This window comes from Neodiprion lecontei, chromosome 6 (assembly GCF_021901455.1).
Source record: "Neodiprion lecontei isolate iyNeoLeco1 chromosome 6, iyNeoLeco1.1, whole genome shotgun sequence".
NCBI lineage: Eukaryota > Metazoa > Arthropoda > Insecta > Hymenoptera > Diprionidae > Neodiprion > Neodiprion lecontei.
Window position 1 is genome coordinate 17,728,005 of NC_060265.1, and position 19,069 is coordinate 17,747,073.

The 19,069-nt window shown below is 41.3% G+C and overlaps 3 protein-coding genes and 1 long non-coding RNA gene across 4 annotated transcripts; 2 read left to right on the plus strand and 2 right to left on the minus strand.

The window, feature by feature from the left end:
• Positions 1–375: 375 nt before the first annotated feature.
• Positions 376–1,752, plus strand: LOC107216777 (MAGE-like protein 2). Its single transcript, XM_015654064.2, has 3 exons — positions 376–521; positions 810–986; positions 1,155–1,752. Exons 1-3 carry the CDS (start codon positions 456–458, stop codon positions 1,596–1,598), a joined length of 687 nt encoding a protein of 228 aa, XP_015509550.2. The 5' UTR covers positions 376–455; the 3' UTR covers positions 1,599–1,752.
• A 4,012-nt stretch (positions 1,753–5,764) lies between these two features.
• LOC107216786 (zinc finger protein 512B) lies at positions 5,765–8,790 on the minus strand. Its single transcript, XM_015654072.2, has 3 exons — positions 8,664–8,790; positions 7,239–7,649; positions 5,765–6,523 (listed from the first exon to the last, which is right to left on the minus strand). The coding sequence occupies exons 1-3, from the start codon at positions 8,673–8,675 to the stop codon at positions 6,233–6,235; spliced, it is 714 nt and encodes a 237-aa protein (XP_015509558.2). The 5' UTR covers positions 8,676–8,790; the 3' UTR covers positions 5,765–6,232.
• Positions 8,791–13,431: 4,641 nt separating this feature from the next.
• On the plus strand, positions 13,432–14,228 carry LOC107216765. The gene is made up of 3 exons (XR_006905069.1): positions 13,432–13,524; positions 13,682–13,944; positions 14,033–14,228. It is a non-coding gene; the product is annotated as an uncharacterized LOC107216765 (long non-coding RNA).
• A 630-nt stretch (positions 14,229–14,858) lies between these two features.
• LOC107216787 (cuticle protein 63-like) lies at positions 14,859–18,667 on the minus strand. The gene is made up of 4 exons (XM_015654074.2): positions 18,600–18,667; positions 17,638–17,871; positions 16,765–16,932; positions 14,859–15,601 (listed from the first exon to the last, which is right to left on the minus strand). The coding sequence occupies exons 1-4, from the start codon at positions 18,609–18,611 to the stop codon at positions 15,467–15,469; spliced, it is 549 nt and encodes a 182-aa protein (XP_015509560.1). The 5' UTR covers positions 18,612–18,667; the 3' UTR covers positions 14,859–15,466.
• Positions 18,668–19,069: the final 402 nt, after the last annotated feature.

Genomic DNA, 19,069 nt, shown 5'->3' on the forward strand with positions numbered 1-19,069 from the left:
GGAAAGTTGTCATAATTTCTGTTTGTCGGAATGTCGTACGATGAACTTAATTTTTTCTAAAGATGAATATGTAAGATACGATTTACTGTATTGATGAGAGCTATTGTCTCGTTGATACTGTCGAAGCAGCATTCTTTCCATAATTGTAGCGTACTTCTTGCAGGTATAATGACTAGTGGATACACTCGGTTGCACTCGAATCCAGTCTCCACGGAGAAGGGGAGAAGCAGTAAGGAATCGGAGACCGGAGAAGGTCGAGAAGTTGCTGAGAGTTCGCGACGAGGAGTAGGAGACCTTTCTTCTTCGACGGGAAACGGCAAGTGAGCGGGCGACGAACCCGGTTACCGGAAAAAAGAAGACATTTGCGAACGTAGGCAAGTCAGTTAGATAGAGAGTGCTTTCTTCGGATCTGTCACGGTGAAGGTCCTCATATATAAGCCACTGGACGCTCTGAAATGGTCAGTGAAGTTCGCCTCACTGTAAATACCACCCAAATCTCAAAAGCAATCATGTTCCGATTTGTAAGTCTCCGACGAAGCAGTTACAACCCATTTTTACCATTCTACCGTATTATTAGTTTGATAACAAATTGAACTCACCGGAAGTTTTGAATATTTCACCAGATTTCTCGTACCGATTTCTTGATATATTGATATACTGACTTGATGTATCCACTAAAGTTACTTCCGCTTCCTTAATGCCCTAATCAAAGAACCTATCCAGAGTCAGGCACCCCGATAGTTCCTTCCCGCTCATATTCATGAGAAAATTATGCAAATAGTGATCTTGAACTCTTTAAAATCGCACAGTTTCTGTTGACGGTGGTTTTGGCCACGGCGAAGGCGTCTTACTTCTCTGGAGGTCACGGACTCTCAGTTCAACCAAAGTTCCTCTCGCAGTCTGTGCATCTCCAGGAAATACCCACTAAGATCATAAGGATCACAAAGACCGTGGCTGTCAAGGTTCCCGTGCCCTACCCAGTTAAGGTGAGTCTACAGTCATCCCGAAGTTTGCTGACCGAACTGCCATTTTGCTGGTGATTTTGTTCTGCAAAACGAACTTCTGGTTCATCTGCTTCATAGCATACCGATCTCCCTGTTCCAACGTATCCCGTGTCACCACCAGTTTACTCAAATCCGTTCGGTTTCCCCCAGGTTCCTCAACACATCCCGGTTCCGGTACCGGTCAACCATCCAGTGGCAGTTCCGGTGCCTCAGATCGTGAAGGTGCCCCATCACATTCCGATCGAGATATCGAAGCCGGTACCTTACGAGCTCCAGCAACAGGTACCCCTCCTCGTCTCGAAGCCAGTACCTTTCCCGCAGCCAGTAGCAGTTCCACATCCGGTTGCCATAAACAAACCAGTCCTGTATCCGGTGCCCCATGCGGTACCTTACCCACAGCACAGTGAGTCGACCGGTTACGAGCAAGGTGGATACAGCGGTGGGAACGACGAAGGTGCCGGCCACGGAGAACAGAGCTACAATTCATACACCGTTGAGTCTCAGGGGAACGATTATGATCAGGGTGGCCACAACTCAAATTACGGAAATGAAAATTTCCATGGATCTCAGCCGGACTACTCGGCCCAGCACTGACACCCGGAAGGATCAAAGCACGAATCTACCGCCGTGGCCAAAGTCATTGTTAAGTTTTTGTTTGTTAATGTCTCTTGTTGATCCACCCTGTAGGACTTTTGTTTTGTATGTATTTTTGTAATAAAAATTCGTGCATTTACGGCACCCAAGAAAATCTTAGCCGGTCATTATACTCTGTCATGTCCGGCGCTGCTTATACCTGTACAGAAATTTTATCAGTACCCCTAAAAAACCCAGAGAATACGGCCCGAATACCGATAACCTTTGTTAGGATTTCAACCCTGAGAAGGTGTTGATCGATCAGCTTTAACTGGACTCTGCAGTCAGAAAGCTAGGTAATTTCCTCTCATGGGACGTGCATTTGAACTTCGCAATGGTCTTGAGTCCCCTAAGGCTATCCATAATAAACTTCCGTAACATAATGACAAGTGAGGGTGCGATGGTGAAACGCTACTGGTATTGATCTACGTTGTTTTTATGCAATTATTGAGATTCATGACTGTCGACGTGCCATTAGTTCAATCATAATATTTTATGAGTTACGTGGAGTGTAATGAGCTGTTTACTGCTGGTCGGAGCAACTTTATTCGTGAGCCTGAACGGTATGCAACCTGTTTAACGTACACGTATGTTTGCTTGCCTTTGGGCAGGACCACGGTAAGACCGGTCTTCTTTGTCGGTTCACCAACTTTCTACCGTCTACCGATAATGTGATCTGGACCAAACCATGGCTGAGCGTGTAAAAAAGTGTCACTCAGCGAATGAAACTGTCGAAATGGTTGAAATGTAGATTGAAGCGCGTTGATTTAAAATTCCAGTTTCTGGTAAGGCTTTCAAATCACAAGTGGATGAAGCTTACTTTCGAAATTACAGTTGGTACATTTCATCAGTTGGTGTTTAATTTCTGATACATTTTTCTGTCGGCAATAGTCTGAGACTCAAAAAAAAATTCTAGTTTGAAACCTAAGGTTTTCGCAATTTGGAAATTGAAAGCATATAAGCATTGCCATTACATTTATTTTCAACTATTTAGGCATAGCCGTTCTATTGATGATAATTGTAATTCAACTTTTGTCTGCAACTCTTCGAGCTAATTGTACTTCCAAATCTTATGTCACGATTTCTGGGAGAATCGCTATTTAATTTATGAGTCTGCAATAATGTGACCGATTGATTCGGTGAGCTAAAATATTTCACATGATACGTTGATAGTTATTTTTGTAAAACTTGCGAACTAATTTTTATATTGTCATATTACAATTTGAAGCAACGTCATCGCTAACAATAAGAAATAAACACTATTCACCTATCAAACCATTCTAAAGACTAATTATTTTCTCGGTAATAACGTCAGTGGGTATCAAAAGTTTGGAAGAATTGATGTAGACAAACGTGATGTGTCTATCCGTATGAGAAATCGTTTCCATTGATACGTTACCGGCATCTAGACGGTGATTCAAAACGAAACTTTTATCGCCTTGAGTTTTCTATCAACAATAAAACTACATTATTTATCGCTCGATAGTAACTAACTTTCTATTTTCAATAATTATAATATGAAACTGAATATGGAACTTGAGAAAAACACGTCAAGGCTTCAATGTTCACCTTTGCTTGATACCACGATTGGATGGAAGGGATATTTCTAAGATCACTGAATTTTACGATTTATTAATTAAAAAAAAAAAGAACATGGCTTGAATTTTTAGTTCAACGGACTCTTCGAACCTTCATCAACTATATAAATATAAATGATTGATAGATTATGTTATATTTAGTAGCGGATATTGAGAATTCAATTAAAAATCGAATGAGCTTCCGTTGAATGGAATTAGTTGATGAGTTTTTGAGATCTCACGGTCATCAGTTTCATAAACGGCGATGATAAAAACTAGTTTAATGTCTTGGGTAGCGTTCTCTAAAGACAACAATCAAATTTCATTACTTAAACAAGCTTGAACGACCAGCAGCCGCAACGTCCAGCTAATTTTCGACCCTCGTGACTTCACTAAAAATCTTCATAATTCCCTCTTTCGTTTTTTAACTATTCCCATGACTCCGTTCAGAGAAGAATAACACCTTCACTTTAACTACGCCTTCATTTTAATTGCAATACGCCTATATTTGTCCACACAATTCCGAACGCATTAACCAATAAGCGTGCATACTGCTCCTGCATAATAATCGCACTAAACAGCATCTTCAGCTTTGAATGTCGAGTTAAATAAACTGCTGGTTAATTTTTGATTTTCAAACCATCTTTAAAATTTTTCGAAGGCTGTATACCGAAGTTTTCTGTGCAACTCTCACACTTAATCTCCACTCAGCGCCAGCAGATAAGCAACCGAATCTACATTCAAGCTGTCTACTGTTATTTATCGAAAGATATTCCTTTCTGACAATGAGTGACGGAGCATGCGTTAGTTACCAAGTTAGCTATTTTCAGAAATGGTTGTACAGACCTCAAATGTAACTTTGGTTGCCTATCCGCTGGCACTGAGCAAAGAGTTTTGAATAATATTCGGATGCATGTATTCAAAGTAATAGTTGTTTGCCCACCGTAACGAAATTGATGTTCTCGCAGTTGAGGGATGTTGGTGAGCTGAAAATAAATACTCTTGTATTGATTTATCGACTTTTTATTCCAAATCGGTTTAAAAGAGTGATCGCACAAAGAATTTTCAATTTTACTCGTCGAAGGCATTTTTTTTTTTTTTTAGATAGTCAATAATAATATCTCAGTGCAATTTTGAAAAGTTAAATATACGACCTCAATGCGTGATTAAAAAAGTGTTTAGGAAAGATTGTCGAGAATGCATCATCATAAAATGAAAGTGAAGCAATATACTAGATTTTTGACTACATATTTACAATTCTAAACAATTCAAACGAGAAACCATGTTCGAGCGTTTGTTCATATGTTGATATTGTTTCTTCCCGTTTTTACGAAAATTTTCGCATTTTAAAAATATATCACTTTGATAATAATTTAAGGGATCATCTCAGTGTGACCGCCCGAAAAATCACTGATTTTCGCGATTTTTTTTTTCATGGTTAGGATATTCTAATCGGTCTGGGTTTTTTTTAATAAATTAAAGCAGCGATGAAGAATACAAAATGATTTTTGTTGCGGTGATTTTTTAGTTTTTTATTATGGTTACTGATTATCAAAAATGTTGTAAAAAAAAAGAGTCCTCATCGGTGTCCACTTTTCCGGGCTCAATTTTGATCTGAAACAAAAATTTCATTAAGCCGCTATCGTCCTATGCAGGTTTTTTTTAAAATTTTTTTTGATAAAATGGCGGCGATTTGAACAAAAAGTAGTGAATTTGGCCTTTTTTTCGACAGGTTTTCGAGAAAAAAAAGAGGAAATTAAAAAAAAAAAGCTCCCATAGGACGATAGCGGCTTTCCTATAGATTAATAATCTTTTTGAAATTTTTGTTTCAGATCAAAATTGAGCCCGGAAAAGTGGACACTGATGAGGACTCTTTTTTTTTTACAACATTTTTGATAATCAATAACCATAATAAAAAACTATAAAATCACCGCAACAAAAATCATTTTGTATTCTACATCGCTGCTTTAATTTATTAAAAAAAACCCAGACCGATTAGGATATCCTAACCATGAAAAAAAAAATCGCGAAAATCAGTGATCTTTAGGGCGGTCACACTGAGATGATCCCTTAATGTGAGACTTTCTAGTAAGAAAGCGACAGAAAAAGTTTATTCTGAACTCATCAACCGCTTCAAATGTTAATGTAAACATAAGCACTGATTGTTATGCAGGTCTCCATCATTAAAATTTTCCTGTATCAAAGCTTCGTCATTGAACCACATCATCCCTGAAGATTCGTATATCAAGTCTTGGAATGCTTACGAGTAGAGCGAGGACTACGTACCCTGAAATTCATCTTAACGTTGTTTACAGGTACTTCATGGTATTTTGATTGTTTTTCAAGAGATTCGTACGAAATCTTATTACGTTATTACGAAATCGAAAAGTTGCAATATTATCACAAGTCACGCAGTTCACTAATTCGAGAACTTTTGGCACGTGATCGACTATCATCAGATCTAGAATTAACTCTTTGCGAAGGTGCTCATTTATTTATTTCAAATGGGTAGGAACAAAGGCGCAATTAATCCAAAAATACATATTCATATCCATGTATATTTAACAATTTTTATTGAACAGAAATGTTAAAGTTCTTATTATAGTTAACACACGTGGTATGTGTATGTATAATGCAAATAGCATCACAACGTGTAAAACGTTCGCATAGATGTATACATTTTTTTTTCGCAAAAGAAAAATGTACACAAATGCTGGAACGAGATTGCAAAATAATAAGAACATTAATAAAATGAGCACTATTCTCCTGAATGATCTCGAATGTCCAAATAAGGAGCACTTGTATATTTATAGTTCAATTCAACGAATTGAGGGTGTTAGAAAACCATGGAAAACCAGGACAAGGCCTTCTTCCCCTTTATTTCTTATCCCTGCTTCCGGTTCCGTTAATAAGTGAGCAATCGGTTCTTCGTGGAAACGAAGTCTGTGCAATAGGCACAATCAATTCGTAGAATAAAACACTTTCCGACTCGTGCTCCTTCCACATCGAGGCTCACGTTTACCAGGATGAGTAGCTGGACGCGTCAGACCATCCTGAGTTCCATCCGTTGTTACGCTCGATGATAACAGGCTGCGAAACGGCGACTGGGACGTGCTTCACAACGGGAACGGCGTAGGGTTGGGGCACTCCAACTGGGTAAGGGGCCGGAACGTGGACCTTGACGGGGTACGGAGCGGCGACTGGGTAAGGACGGTCCACGGGGTAGGGTACGTGCCTGGTGACCTCAACTGGGTACGGCTTTGGCACATGGACGGGGTACGGCCTGTCGACAGGAACGGCGTACGGCACCTGGAGGGGAAAGAGAAAATACGATATTACACTGGATCTGCAATTACATGTATTACTAGGGTAAGTTAATTGATGAGGTAGCGACAGGCAGCTCGAACAGGCTTGGCGACACACCAGCTACTGCGCAACCGTTTTATACTGTTATGGGTATTTTTAAGGCATTAGATCATAGCGCGTGGACTCTGAGTTTGGGAAAGTCGGACCACTGGGGCCATTCGAAGGTAAAAGTTTTTTTAGCACTTCTTGTACTGTAGTTTTAAACAACACTGGAGAGAAAAATTGTGCCAAGCGTAACGGTGGCAGTTTGGACTCGAAGTACAGTTGATGAATTATTGGTTTGAGAGAATAATGACCGTTCCTCCTACTCCTCTCTAATCACTCATGCGGACCGAAGTCACGCTTGTAAAGAATTTAGCATAACAGGGCGATTCAAGCTATTGCGTAGAGATGAGAATCCGCGGTTGGGTGTTTCCAATATGCGTAGGAACGAGAAGTAATAAGCGTCTGGTTAATGGAGCGTGGATCGAGTCCGAGGTCTTCGTTGGTGAACCGCGTACGCTACCTTGGGCCACATCTTCCCTTCCTTAAGACACGCCAACGATCCCTCCATCGTCGTAACGCTATTCCATTCCTCAAGTCAAGAAGGAGGGAGGAGGATCAAGAATCGGACCGCGGGTTGGAATCGAAGCAGAGAGTGCAACTGACGGTTACTCACTTTTACGGGAACGGCGACGTGCTTCTCAACGGGGACGGCAACTGGGTGGGGAACCGCGACTGGGACTTCCTTAGTGATCGTCACTGAGCTGACACTTTCGCCCAAACCGAGACCGGAGCCGTAGCCATAGCCGAGACCAGATCCGTAGCCGATACCAGATCCGTAGTTGAGGCCAGATCCGTAGCTCAAGCCAGATCCCAGGGAAGAATAACTGTTGATGCCGAGACCTGAGTTCCATCCGGATCCGTAGCCGAGTCCAAGAAGTCCTCGCTTGTCCTTCTTCGAGTCCGCTGGCTTAGCCCCAGCCTTGGAAGCATCCGCAACTGGTGCTACACCTGCTTTCGCAGGCTTGGCTTCTGGCTTATGCTCCTCCGCAATGGCGAGGGCCACGAGGGCGAAAAAAATTATCACCTGGAACATGTGTCTTAGATTAGGTTATGTTGCGTTAACGAGGCCATGTATTAGTGAGCTCTAAGAACGCTTTTTGAAAATGTAATTAATGAGCGTTTGTTAGAAACGAACGAACGAATGCTTATGTGCATTTGATTTCAAGTCGATTCTTATTTCGACATCAGAATTTCGTACGAACAGAAACAAATTTTTATACAATGCTCCTTTGACAGCGTTATTTCGGAAAAAGAGCAATTTTTTGAAGACATTTTCAGACGAGTCGATTTAAATTCAATTTCAAATTCAAACATCTATGACAAACATTTTATTATCCAGATATTCACGGTTTATGAGACTTTGTTTCTGAAGAGCTGGAGAATGCAATAATTGTAATCATTTTAAGGATCAATTCAGAATCACGCGACAAGCGAATTATTTTTGTGGAATCGGTTAACTTCTGTTGCTGTTACTATCGTGAAGTACTGATGATTAATATACTAAAATGTATTCCAACTATCGTTTTTTGGAAAACTGTGACAAAATGAGTAAAAATACGATTTTTTTCTCATTTCTAACAAGTTAATTCATATTGACTTCCTCGTAAGATGTTTATAATTTGTAAAAATACGAAATTGACATTTGCCAAGATCTTTAACTCTAAACGTACTAGACCCGATCAAATGACCGGTTTTACTACGGTAAGAATAGGGATACGCGAAGTGCCGGTATGGTTAGTGTTAAAACGTCTCCTGGTACTACCAGTTTCTAAGATCAAGAACCGTTGGACGAAAGGCGAGTATTAAAACCGTGTTAACAACGGATTTAGTTTTGTCAAAAAATATCCGGCACGTCGTTAGCTCGTCATATTTGTAAAAATTTAGCTTGACTCAAGTCCCGCGGTCTCTCGATGAACGACTTTCTCAAAAACTGTATGGTGCTGACGTAAGTTTCGAATTTCAAACACCTCTTACGATGCTGTTATAATGCGATCACTTGTTGTTTATAACGGTTAAACCGAGTATGATGAAGTTGTACCTTTGCGTTCATGCTGCTATGCTTGTTTCGAGCTTGCAACTGAAGACTCTTCGGAGATGGTCCTCTTTTATACGAATTGCAAACCCTCCGCAGGAGGTCCCTTCCCGGGGGGGCCACGACGCGACGACGCGTTCCTTACGTAATTTTCCCAGATCTACATCGAGGACCTGATACTCATTTTGCGCCGAATAACACACGTCGACGCGGTTGCACTTCTTTGGGTTGGTGCTGGACCTTGACGCTTCGATCTTGAAGCTTGCCATCTTCCCCTTGAATCTCAAAATATGCACATCCAATTAGCGATTCGATTCAACGCCGATACCTGTACTTTTTTCCTTATCTTACTTTACTTCCTCGTGATTTACGACAATTTTCGTAAATCCCAAATGGATTCGCTCCTAATCGTCATGCTCGCTCTCCTTTCAATCCAATTTCACAAAACATCTCATTCCGAAACCGAGGATGATCTTCTTTTTGTACTCCCTCTCTTTCCTTCTTGCAAGATCGCGGAATGTCGAAACTAATTTTTTCTTTCGTCCAGAGAACAAAGAAACTCTTCTGCATGACCTCGTCGAACGCCGATTGTTTCACAGGCGTGTGAAACGATTCTATAGTTCTACAGCCGTTTTCACTAATATATGTATAAATGCAGTAGGTATTGGTAGTAATGGCGGATCTTTGTCTGGCGAAAATAAACTTCAAGCTTTGTAAGACTGTGGCGTATCATATAGAATGGCGAGTCACAAGGGGAGACACGATCAGTGGCAGGGTCAGTTTCTGGGCCATAAACGAGAATTTCGATTCTTGTAAACAAAAATTGTGACAAGGTGACCGAAAGATGTTTTCGGTATCGCATTAAAATCAGGTATTCGAAACGCGGGTACGTCTAGTCAATATTTAAGGAATTTGTCCGGTAGCCGAACGATCTTTTTTGCAATTCTGACCACTAATTTGCGCGACTCGCGCGATGATTAACGAGCCGATTAACCGAGGTTTATATAAATTTCTGACAAATGACAATTTTCGCGACTCTAGTTACGTGACGGTTTTAACAGTTGTGCGACAAGATTTGACGCAGGCATATATTGCTCAATATTGGATTCTAGCAAGCAAATCTCATACATATTGCGTTAATTCTTAATACACGCTTAGTAGCAATAAAATTAAACGTGTGAAGACGACACCTGGTACGTTCCATTCTTCAGTGGATAGCTAGAAGAATTTCTAAACGAGTTCCAAACCATCGCTACTCGGCGCAAGCAGTTGCATACCGACTTATAACATATTATGACGTAACGAGAATCTTATTTACGGCACGCAATCCTGTGTATAACATACGTTACATTATATGTGTAATGTAGTCTAGTGAAATTTTTCAATATCGAAACTCAAACTTTCAGAATTCTCCCACTGATCTGCCTAGCGGTAATTTATCAATATGTTCGCGAATGAGAAGCCAGCACGTATCTCAATATTATATTAACATCGCGATTGAGCCAGGCGAAAATCTTTATCTGACAAGACAGATATCCTTCACCTAAATTACAACGGATAGATCATCCATCACAGCTTCCAGTGTGGAAAAAATCTCGATATGTATTTTTCCTGGTTCATAACCATGCGGTTTATCAACATTCTATTATTGTATTCAGTATTAGCTCCGAGCACCTCAATATCAAAGCGTAGTCAGTTTTCCTGTCCGATTCATATGGTCGTTAGCTTCCGTAACAGCCGTATGAGTGAAATTAACGTTGTGAGTTAAATGATGGCTTATAAAAAGGCGTGTACAAAATCGCTGAACTATGATTCGGACTAGCATAACATTATCGGCGATCCGATGGAGAAATTGATCTGTGAAGGCTGAACGGTTCCGGTATACATATGGGCTTGGTACAGAATTTATGACATTTCATAATATTATGCGGATCCCCAACATAGAACGTTTCGTAATATGTTTCAGTGGATTTTATATGATTTGCATTTGACATTTTAACCAAGCTAGCAAGTGTGTCATCTAAATAGAGAAGAACAGTTGAATCGTTACAGAAGATATCATATAATGGGACATTTATTTCGGTCACTATTGGTCTATCGATCAATTACAGTCAAGTAGGTATCCCAATCGATTGTAGATTCGTTGGCCTCTGCTGATCGCCTTGAAGAGATGTTTTGAATGATGCAAAATGGCATGCGACTGTATACGAAATAAAGTAGGAAATACCTAGAAAAATTTCGATTGCTGGAGGCGTTTAAATGTTTTGTTGCATATGAACCTACTAAAAATTGAATGACAGTGAATAGAATTAATTCAATATCAAGATACTTTCCATTTCAGTTGGATCAAATTTAACTTCCGAAGTGAAACATAGATTCAAGTGGGTAAAAATCTTCAATGTTTGATGCGAATATTTATTTATAACGCATCAACTTTCTAGTCGTTTCAAATGTAACAAATATTTATTTGTCTCTGTAACACTTTATTTCTCTGGGTGAGTCATGAAGGATATTCCAGAACCTTAGATTGCATATGAATATGAAAAAGAAAATAGTCGTTTACGATTTCTGATCATAGAATTGAGCTTCAGTATCGGTACAGCAACTAATTTTGAGAAAGGTTTCAATTAATCTTATACGGTGCGGGACTCAAATTTCGTTGGCACTGAAACTGTGGGGACCGAAAGAACTTGAAAAAGAATCAAATTGGGCCAAGTTAGAGCTAATGGGATAGAATGGTCAGCCGTAATATTTTTATCACGAAGGTGTGTTATATTTATATTTATATTTGATGACATGACATTATAACGAAACATCTACACGATATTAAAATGTAAATACGACCCAAGGAGAGTTTTTTACGATATCAATAACAAATTTCGCAATTCGGGGATAAAAAAAATATGACAACCGTAGGAGTAATCTAACCGATGAGTTACGCTTGTGCGGTCTGTCACTAGCCTGAAATTATTATGACACATTCATATTTTCAACAAAAAAAAAAACAAGAGACGTGTCCGTTCTTAAAGGTCTTTTTGATTTCACTTCCATTATTTTTTGCACTTAGGATAATAATTTAACGGCACTATTACGTAGCCTGCGTTGATCATTATTGCCGCACGAATATCCTATGTATCAAACGTGCGTGAGTAGACACGTCAAAAATACATTTATATGCGTATGTAGACACAAGCGTATGAATTTCGCGTAGGAAATCCAACCGAGAGTATGTAAATACGTCGTGCGTAAGGTGTGGGTATAAAAAATTGGTAGAAGGAATCGCTAATGGCTACTTATGCGAGCGTTATTAATGCGATAAAGTAAAGCATGTCAACAGGGTGCAGGCATCGCGCTTGCCTCTTTCGCGAAACAGGATACGGGGATCGAGCTGCGAGGTGGGATACAAGATGGGATGGAAGTGAAAAGGTTCTCCCCCTCCCAGCCCCGTTATTTTTGCTACCGAGGACCGGGTGGATTGCATAAAGAACACGCTGCGGACTGGTACACAGATTTCGAAACCGGAAACTTACACCGTTTTTACGCGGTTGCGCCGTTTATACTCGCTGCAGTCTTTGCCGCTGCGTTATATACATCGCCAACGTAAATACGCTTTGTGTACTTACAGGAACATAACACGTATGGACGCATTTCTATATTTTTCAGCATGACTGAACCTTTCATGCTTCTTACGTAAAATACAAGTGTATTAAAACGATGTCTGCGCGTATAACGTGACATCAATCGCCAGCTGCGCACTTTTTTCCAGGACTTCTGGAATCGAAAGTGAAAATTTAGAGACCAAAATCGATCCACTGGAATATTCAATAAGAGATTCGATTTTTGGACTCAAAGCGCAAGAGACACTTTCGACGGAGTTCGCAACTCTGTATTCGAATCTCGTTGCAGTGTTCATCTATCAAAAATGTTGGAGAATTACCGTAATGGTATCTTGAAAATTACCGCAGAGATGTTGTGTGCTTTATTACCATGCCGGTGCAATTTTTTATCAAACTTAAACTGCTAGAAAGTTCAATTATGTTTTCAGATTCGGCATATTTGGCATCAAACTGCAGATTTTGCGACGCAGTTCTTGGGAATGATTCATGATTTGAAGTTCATTTTGGACAGTGTGATGATCAACTGGCTACTCAGGGCGTTTTATAAATCACCTGTTACAGACTTTACAAAATGTTCACGGTAATTCTGGCGTTCGTCTAAATATCATGTTTCTTCTCACCGTCAGATTTAGTTATATGATCAGAGCATTTCTTTCAGTTCACCCCGTAGTTACGATATGGCTGCAACACTTCCAGCGACTGCTTGATCGTAAGGTTCTCGATCCGAGAGGTATAAGAATCAGAATCAGAAGATGCCCGCGAATTGGTTCGTGAAAACGATAATCTGCTCTCGATTAGCGGAGCATTGGATTGTTGAAGAAATGCCGTTCCGAGTTTGGAGTCTGTTTCGAAGTAACCCGACCGTCGAAAATTTCATCAAGAGCGAAGAGGATGGCGTTAGCCGAAGTCATTCGATGGCGACAAGGACGCTAAATCAGCGAAAACGCTCGCAGTGAGTTTGGGAATAAACTTTCCCGTATTCTGAGCTGCGGAATAAAAGAAAACTGACAAAAGATTCGGAAAGACAATGGGACTGAGGGAAAATCGAAGATCGTCACTAAGATGTTGTTTGAAAGAAAAGAGTAAATTTTCATTAGTCGCGACACCACCCTCGGAGGAAACGTTTCTTTAAAAGTATTTAAAAGAAAAAAAATAAGCAACAATTTCTAAATTTGCTGGCGGAACGATATCTATCCATGCGCAGACTCTTCCTGGTGCCTTATTATAGGAGATCAGAAAATTAAGTAAAGGTAATCAGTTTTCCTCACTTTCATTCATAACGGAGCTTTTTTAGGACTGGACTAATTCACGGGGCAACGGGAGAGACGGATTCTCATTTAATTATAGACCCAAGAAGCATGTCGAAAAATGATTGATCGACACATCTTTTTTAAATAACGTTCGCAGATCAGATGAGTACCTCTTAACAAAAAAGAGTCCCGCTTTCCTCAGCCGAACCGCCTGAAAATGGTAGCGAGAAAACCGCCCCGCAACACCGCCCTCGTCGTCTCGGCGATCCGGAAGCTGCGGGATATCCAGGGCACCACTTCCCGCGAGATAGTGAATTTCATCTCTTCGGAATACGACGTCTCCGGACCCAACCTCAAGCGCCACGTCCAGATGGCCCTGAAGCGCGGGATGTCCTACGGTTTGATCCATCGCGCAAAAGGGTGAGTTTGAAAACGCATGAAAGATTAAAGAAGAAAACAAATCCGTCAAAGAATTACCCTGATAAACTAAATAATCGAACCTCCGCAGCGGCTACTACCTCTCGAACCCCAAGGGGCTGACGATCAGCTGCGACGACTTGGTTGATCGTGGCAGAAGAGGAGGGTGCGGAGGCCGGAAACGACGCAGGCGAAGGAGCAGGCGCGGGAAATGTGGACGCAGGCGATCCCGCAGGCGAAGGAGGCACGGCAGGGGAAAGTGCAGGGGAAAACGCAGCAGGAGGAAGAGGAGGGGCAGGGGCAAGAGGAGGTGCGGACGTCGGGGGCGAAGGCGCGCCGGTGAGGATGAAATGGACGAGATGGTCGCCATCCTGCCGCGCGACAGTCCAAGAAAACCCACCAGACTCGGACGTGCCAAGTTCCCCGAGAGGGGCGCCACTCGCAGCAAGAGTCTTAGCGATCGATCGTCGGCTACCCGATCTTCGGGAGGCAGTGCGGCCCTCGATGGCCAGACCCAGCTGTAGGTTATATGCACGGTGAGAGGCTTTGGCGTGCGGTTTGTGCGATCCGATTTTTTTTCCGTTGACACTCGCTTTTCTCCCGTCTTTTACAGCCGGCGAGGAAAATATCCGCAACCGTGAAAGGTGCGAGAACGCGTCTTCTTCGCCCCTGGTGTGACTTCTCGAAAAAAATGATCATCCGTTCGGGATGAAATGAATTTTTTTTTTTTACAACACACTTAAATCAAACAAATGGTGTCGTCGTACTTCTAATTTTGCTAAAAATAGTTTTATTTTTTATACAACCTCGTGTATTTGATATATATTTTACCGCTGTTTTTCACCATGTCTGTGTTTTTTTTTTTTTTATTTTTATCAGTTTATATATATTATGCGCAAATAAATCTTTCATGCAATTTTTCAATTAGTTGAGTAATTTTTTTTTTTTTGGATAGGACGAGTTTTCTTTTTCAGGTGTTGATGGTATTGGCAAGGATCAGGGGCAAGTTCTAATTTCGTAAGAGGAGGTCGGGGCAAAGCAACGCAACATCTGATATGTGATCTAACCGTGTCCTCTGTGCGAGGATGTGTCGAAATCTTTCATTTGCACATAATTAGTACGGCGCGTTATTATAGGAGGTCACACCTCTGTACTTTCGAAACAACGACACTTACGATTGTTTATGAGTTAGAATAGCTGCTTTTTCTTACTCATACCCGATTCTCTCAGTTTCATTTTACTCAAAGCAAAACAGTTCGCTGTGAAAATCGTAACCCAGAGAACGGAACCCCGGGGATGGCGATGATGAAATCGACGACAGTAACAGACATCATAGTTTTTTGGTAGTTGTTTATAAAAATTTTATTCCTTTCAATAAAACATTAAAAAATTGATTTATCACGCGAACTCTTTCGCGTTATGGTATACGATTTTGGCGAACAGGCTACAGTGATCTCTACGCTTCTGTTAGCGACAAAGTTTTCATTGGTGATAACGGTGTTTCGGACTGTCGTCCTGTTCCCTCCTACCAGCCGTGGCCATATCCCTCGTAGGCCCCACCATAACCACCATGGCCTCCGTGTCCAACATAGACTGGGACTGTCTGTTTGACGTAGACGGGAACTGGGTGCGGGACGGCGACGGGAACTGGGGATGGCACCTAGAAAAATAAACGGAACAGTTACTGTTGCTCTACTGTAAGAGGATGGAAGAAATTTCCTCGGAATATGCTCAGGTTTGCACCATTATGAGGTAGATATAAAATTCCAGTATCAGCTCATTTTACTTGTGTCAGAATGATGTTTTCATTATGCACTTTGTGAATACACATTTCACTTTTTCAAGAAATTTGTTTTCCCGGTGGAATTCATCAGGAATGGATTCTCACCGGAGCAATTGACTGGTCGTTTGAAATACGCTTGATTCTGTTGAGGTTGGAATTCGTGAGATTTTAATATGAGAGCCAAAAGTTTGTGCTTGAGGAATGGGAACACTGCTACATAAATATAATATTTTTTGCTCTTTAATTGACCATGATTGATTATTAGATATCCGATATAGTCGAAAACCTTCGGTTTAGGTTGAAGAATTACTTCCATCATCCATTTAGTTCTCATATATTTTAACCGTATTCATTTTAACCTCTCATTTTCAGAAGAATTCTCGAATGACGCGGAGCCAATAATCAATTATAAAATCAAATCAAAGGTTGGTCAGATTTTGATGAAAGATTGCGGAGCTAAGGATTTTAAGACTGTAAGTCAACCGGTGTAATAATCGTTTGATAAATCATAAAATTAATTGGAGACATGAATATTCATGCAACCTTGAACGAGTAAAAAAATATCCATCTTTGCTAGCAGCATTCAATATAAGCTATGTGAGGCCAGTTTCAGTTGACTATCATAACTGAGAAAAAACACAAATTCAGTTAAGTTGTAATTATTTGCTGAAAAATTCTGTTTTTCAGATGGCGCAATAGGAACACGGAAATGAGAAATTCAGAGAGTTTCGAAAACGAAACTTTTCAATTGAGTGACTGAATACCGCGCATGAAAATTGGAGCTACGCTACGACAACCTGTCGTCCCTTCAAATAGAGATTGGTGTCAGTCTAATGTGGTTGTGAGTTTAATTTTTTCCGAAGCATCGGTCTTCAATCCACATTGCTTATCCATGAGTATCAGTTTACATGCAATAATTACGTAGTCCATTTGTGCAAGACCTGCAAGGTTCCATCGTGATTTCCCACATCATTACGACACCCACGTTATACCGTGAACACCACACTAACCGTGACGGAAAAATTCTCTTCATATCTCACCTTGACGGGGTAGGGAGCCGGTACTGCCACCTTGACGGGGTAAGGGGCTGGGACGGCTACCTTTACGGGGACTGGGTAAGGCCTGTCGACAGGAACGGTGACGGTTTTGGTGTGGACCACTGGGTAGGGGGCCGGTACAGGTACAGGCACAGGGTGGGCGACTGGTACCTGAAAAAAGTTAGAGATTGTTGCGTTAGGAATCATCTAGAAAAATGTCAAGAGCAAAAAACGTACATCAGCATAATGGTAAGATAATGGGTTCGGAAGCATGGAAGAGTTGATTTCCCCGAAATATGTCAATTTATTTACGCCATCCTTGCTAGATCATTCAAGTATCATTATCGTCGAGATGCCGACTATTATTTGACGATTAATTAAAGCTGGCATGGTGTCAAGAGATGAAAAAAGTTTATTTAAAATTTTCAGAAAGTAGGCAAGACGTGTGACCACTCGTTTGAGATTGTTCATGACTGTCAGTAAGCGCAAAGTCGAAACTCAGTCAACCTCATACCCATGAATGTCCATGCAAATATCGATATCCAGACAACGTCGAACCAAAAATTAAACATAGTGTGAGACTCGGCATACCGAACGTAACAGGATGAAAAAAATCTGGTAATTATCGAAATGTCAATGTTTTTTGAAACTGATTTTTTTTGTAGTGACAGGTTAATTTATAGTCAACTTGTGCACAGTTGATCATGGCGGGACCACGACGGTGAACGTCTGTAGTTAACACGTAGTCGACTGTTGGCTTCCAGTATGTCCTTTTCGTTATTCTTATATTCTGCCTGGCACAAGCCGAATACGAGTTCACTGTGTGTTACTTGGGCATAAAAGCTAATTTTCTCAACTATTAAATCATGGCCATACCTTGACAGGGACAGGATAGGGCCTGTCGACGGGGTAGGGATGAGCGACCGGAACGGCGACAGTCTTTTGGATGGCGACCGTCTGGACGTGACCGTGTCCGTGTCCATATCCACCGTATCCTCCGTATCCGTAGCCGGCGTCCCATCCTCCGTGGCCCAGGTCGAATCCGAGGCCCCGCTTCTTCACGGCTTTGTCTTCGACGGCGAAGGCCACCGAGACCAGCATCAAGCAGACCTGCAGGATCGGGCATTACGCCACATTGAATATGGGTCGAGGGAAATCTAGTGCCGTGTAGGCGAACTCAGCGTTTCCGGGTCTGCTCAAGTCGCGCGTAGCCCACTCGTGACAACGAAAGCCTTGTGCTTGCCAGCCGAGACAAACACGTTTGCTCCTTGAGGATCGTTCGGTCTCCGCAATGTCTGCTCGCACTTTTTTCAGCGTGTAATCTGATACTCGACCGGGTTTACGATCTACCAGGATTTTAGCGGCTGGTTGTGACACGCCTTTGTTTTAAACTAGCTACCGATCGAACTTATTTTTTGATATTGGCTAACATATTCATTCAACGCGGAATCTAATCTCTACTCTCGCTCAGGAATCGCAGGTAAAAATCAGTTGCATCTTGATAATTTAAGCTTTTTGGAACATTTCGAGTTTCAGGGTTTGCTAGTGGAACTGATCACCTTTATTTTACTGAGTGCTATCGGGATTTGGACCAATATCGTTGGTCTTTGTGATAACTGATTTTTTCGACTGGAATAATTTAGGCGAACGATCTTTTCTGTCCAAGTATACTTGATTGACGCGTGAAATCCTTTATCCGTTCGACTACGACTATAGAGAAAAACGGAAGACTACTTTTCCAAAATTTAGATACGGTGGGCCGGAAACCAAAAAATACAAGTCGAAGCCTGCCTTGAGCGAAAAAATGATATCCTATAATTTTGTAATTGCAAACGTACCAGAACTCTCATGGTGGTAGATTAGCTGACCGTTAAGGTACACTGTTTAGACCGATAAATGAAATCGGCTCTGACGATATTCTGTAGAAAACTACCCTTTATATAGGGAGTTCACTTTCATTTCGCCGTTGCACCCCGCCAATAGGAAACCAATAGCGATTGTCGCCGTTTGCCACACCTACCTCAATGCATCCGAGTGTGTGTGTGTGTGTGTGTGTGTGTGTGTGTGCGTGTGTGTATTTGCTTACCGCTGATCTAGTCTTTTATGAAATTGTGTGTGTGTTTGTCGGTGTAATCGCGTACCTACATTTAGAGCACGGGAAACCACTGGTAGGGATATATTAAATGCGGGGAAAATCCTGCAGCAAGGCTTAACCAACGGTTGTATAACACGATGCAAATGTGGGAATGCATGTTCATGTACGACATATCGTAACATTTAATCACACGGTGGACAACCTAAGGATTTA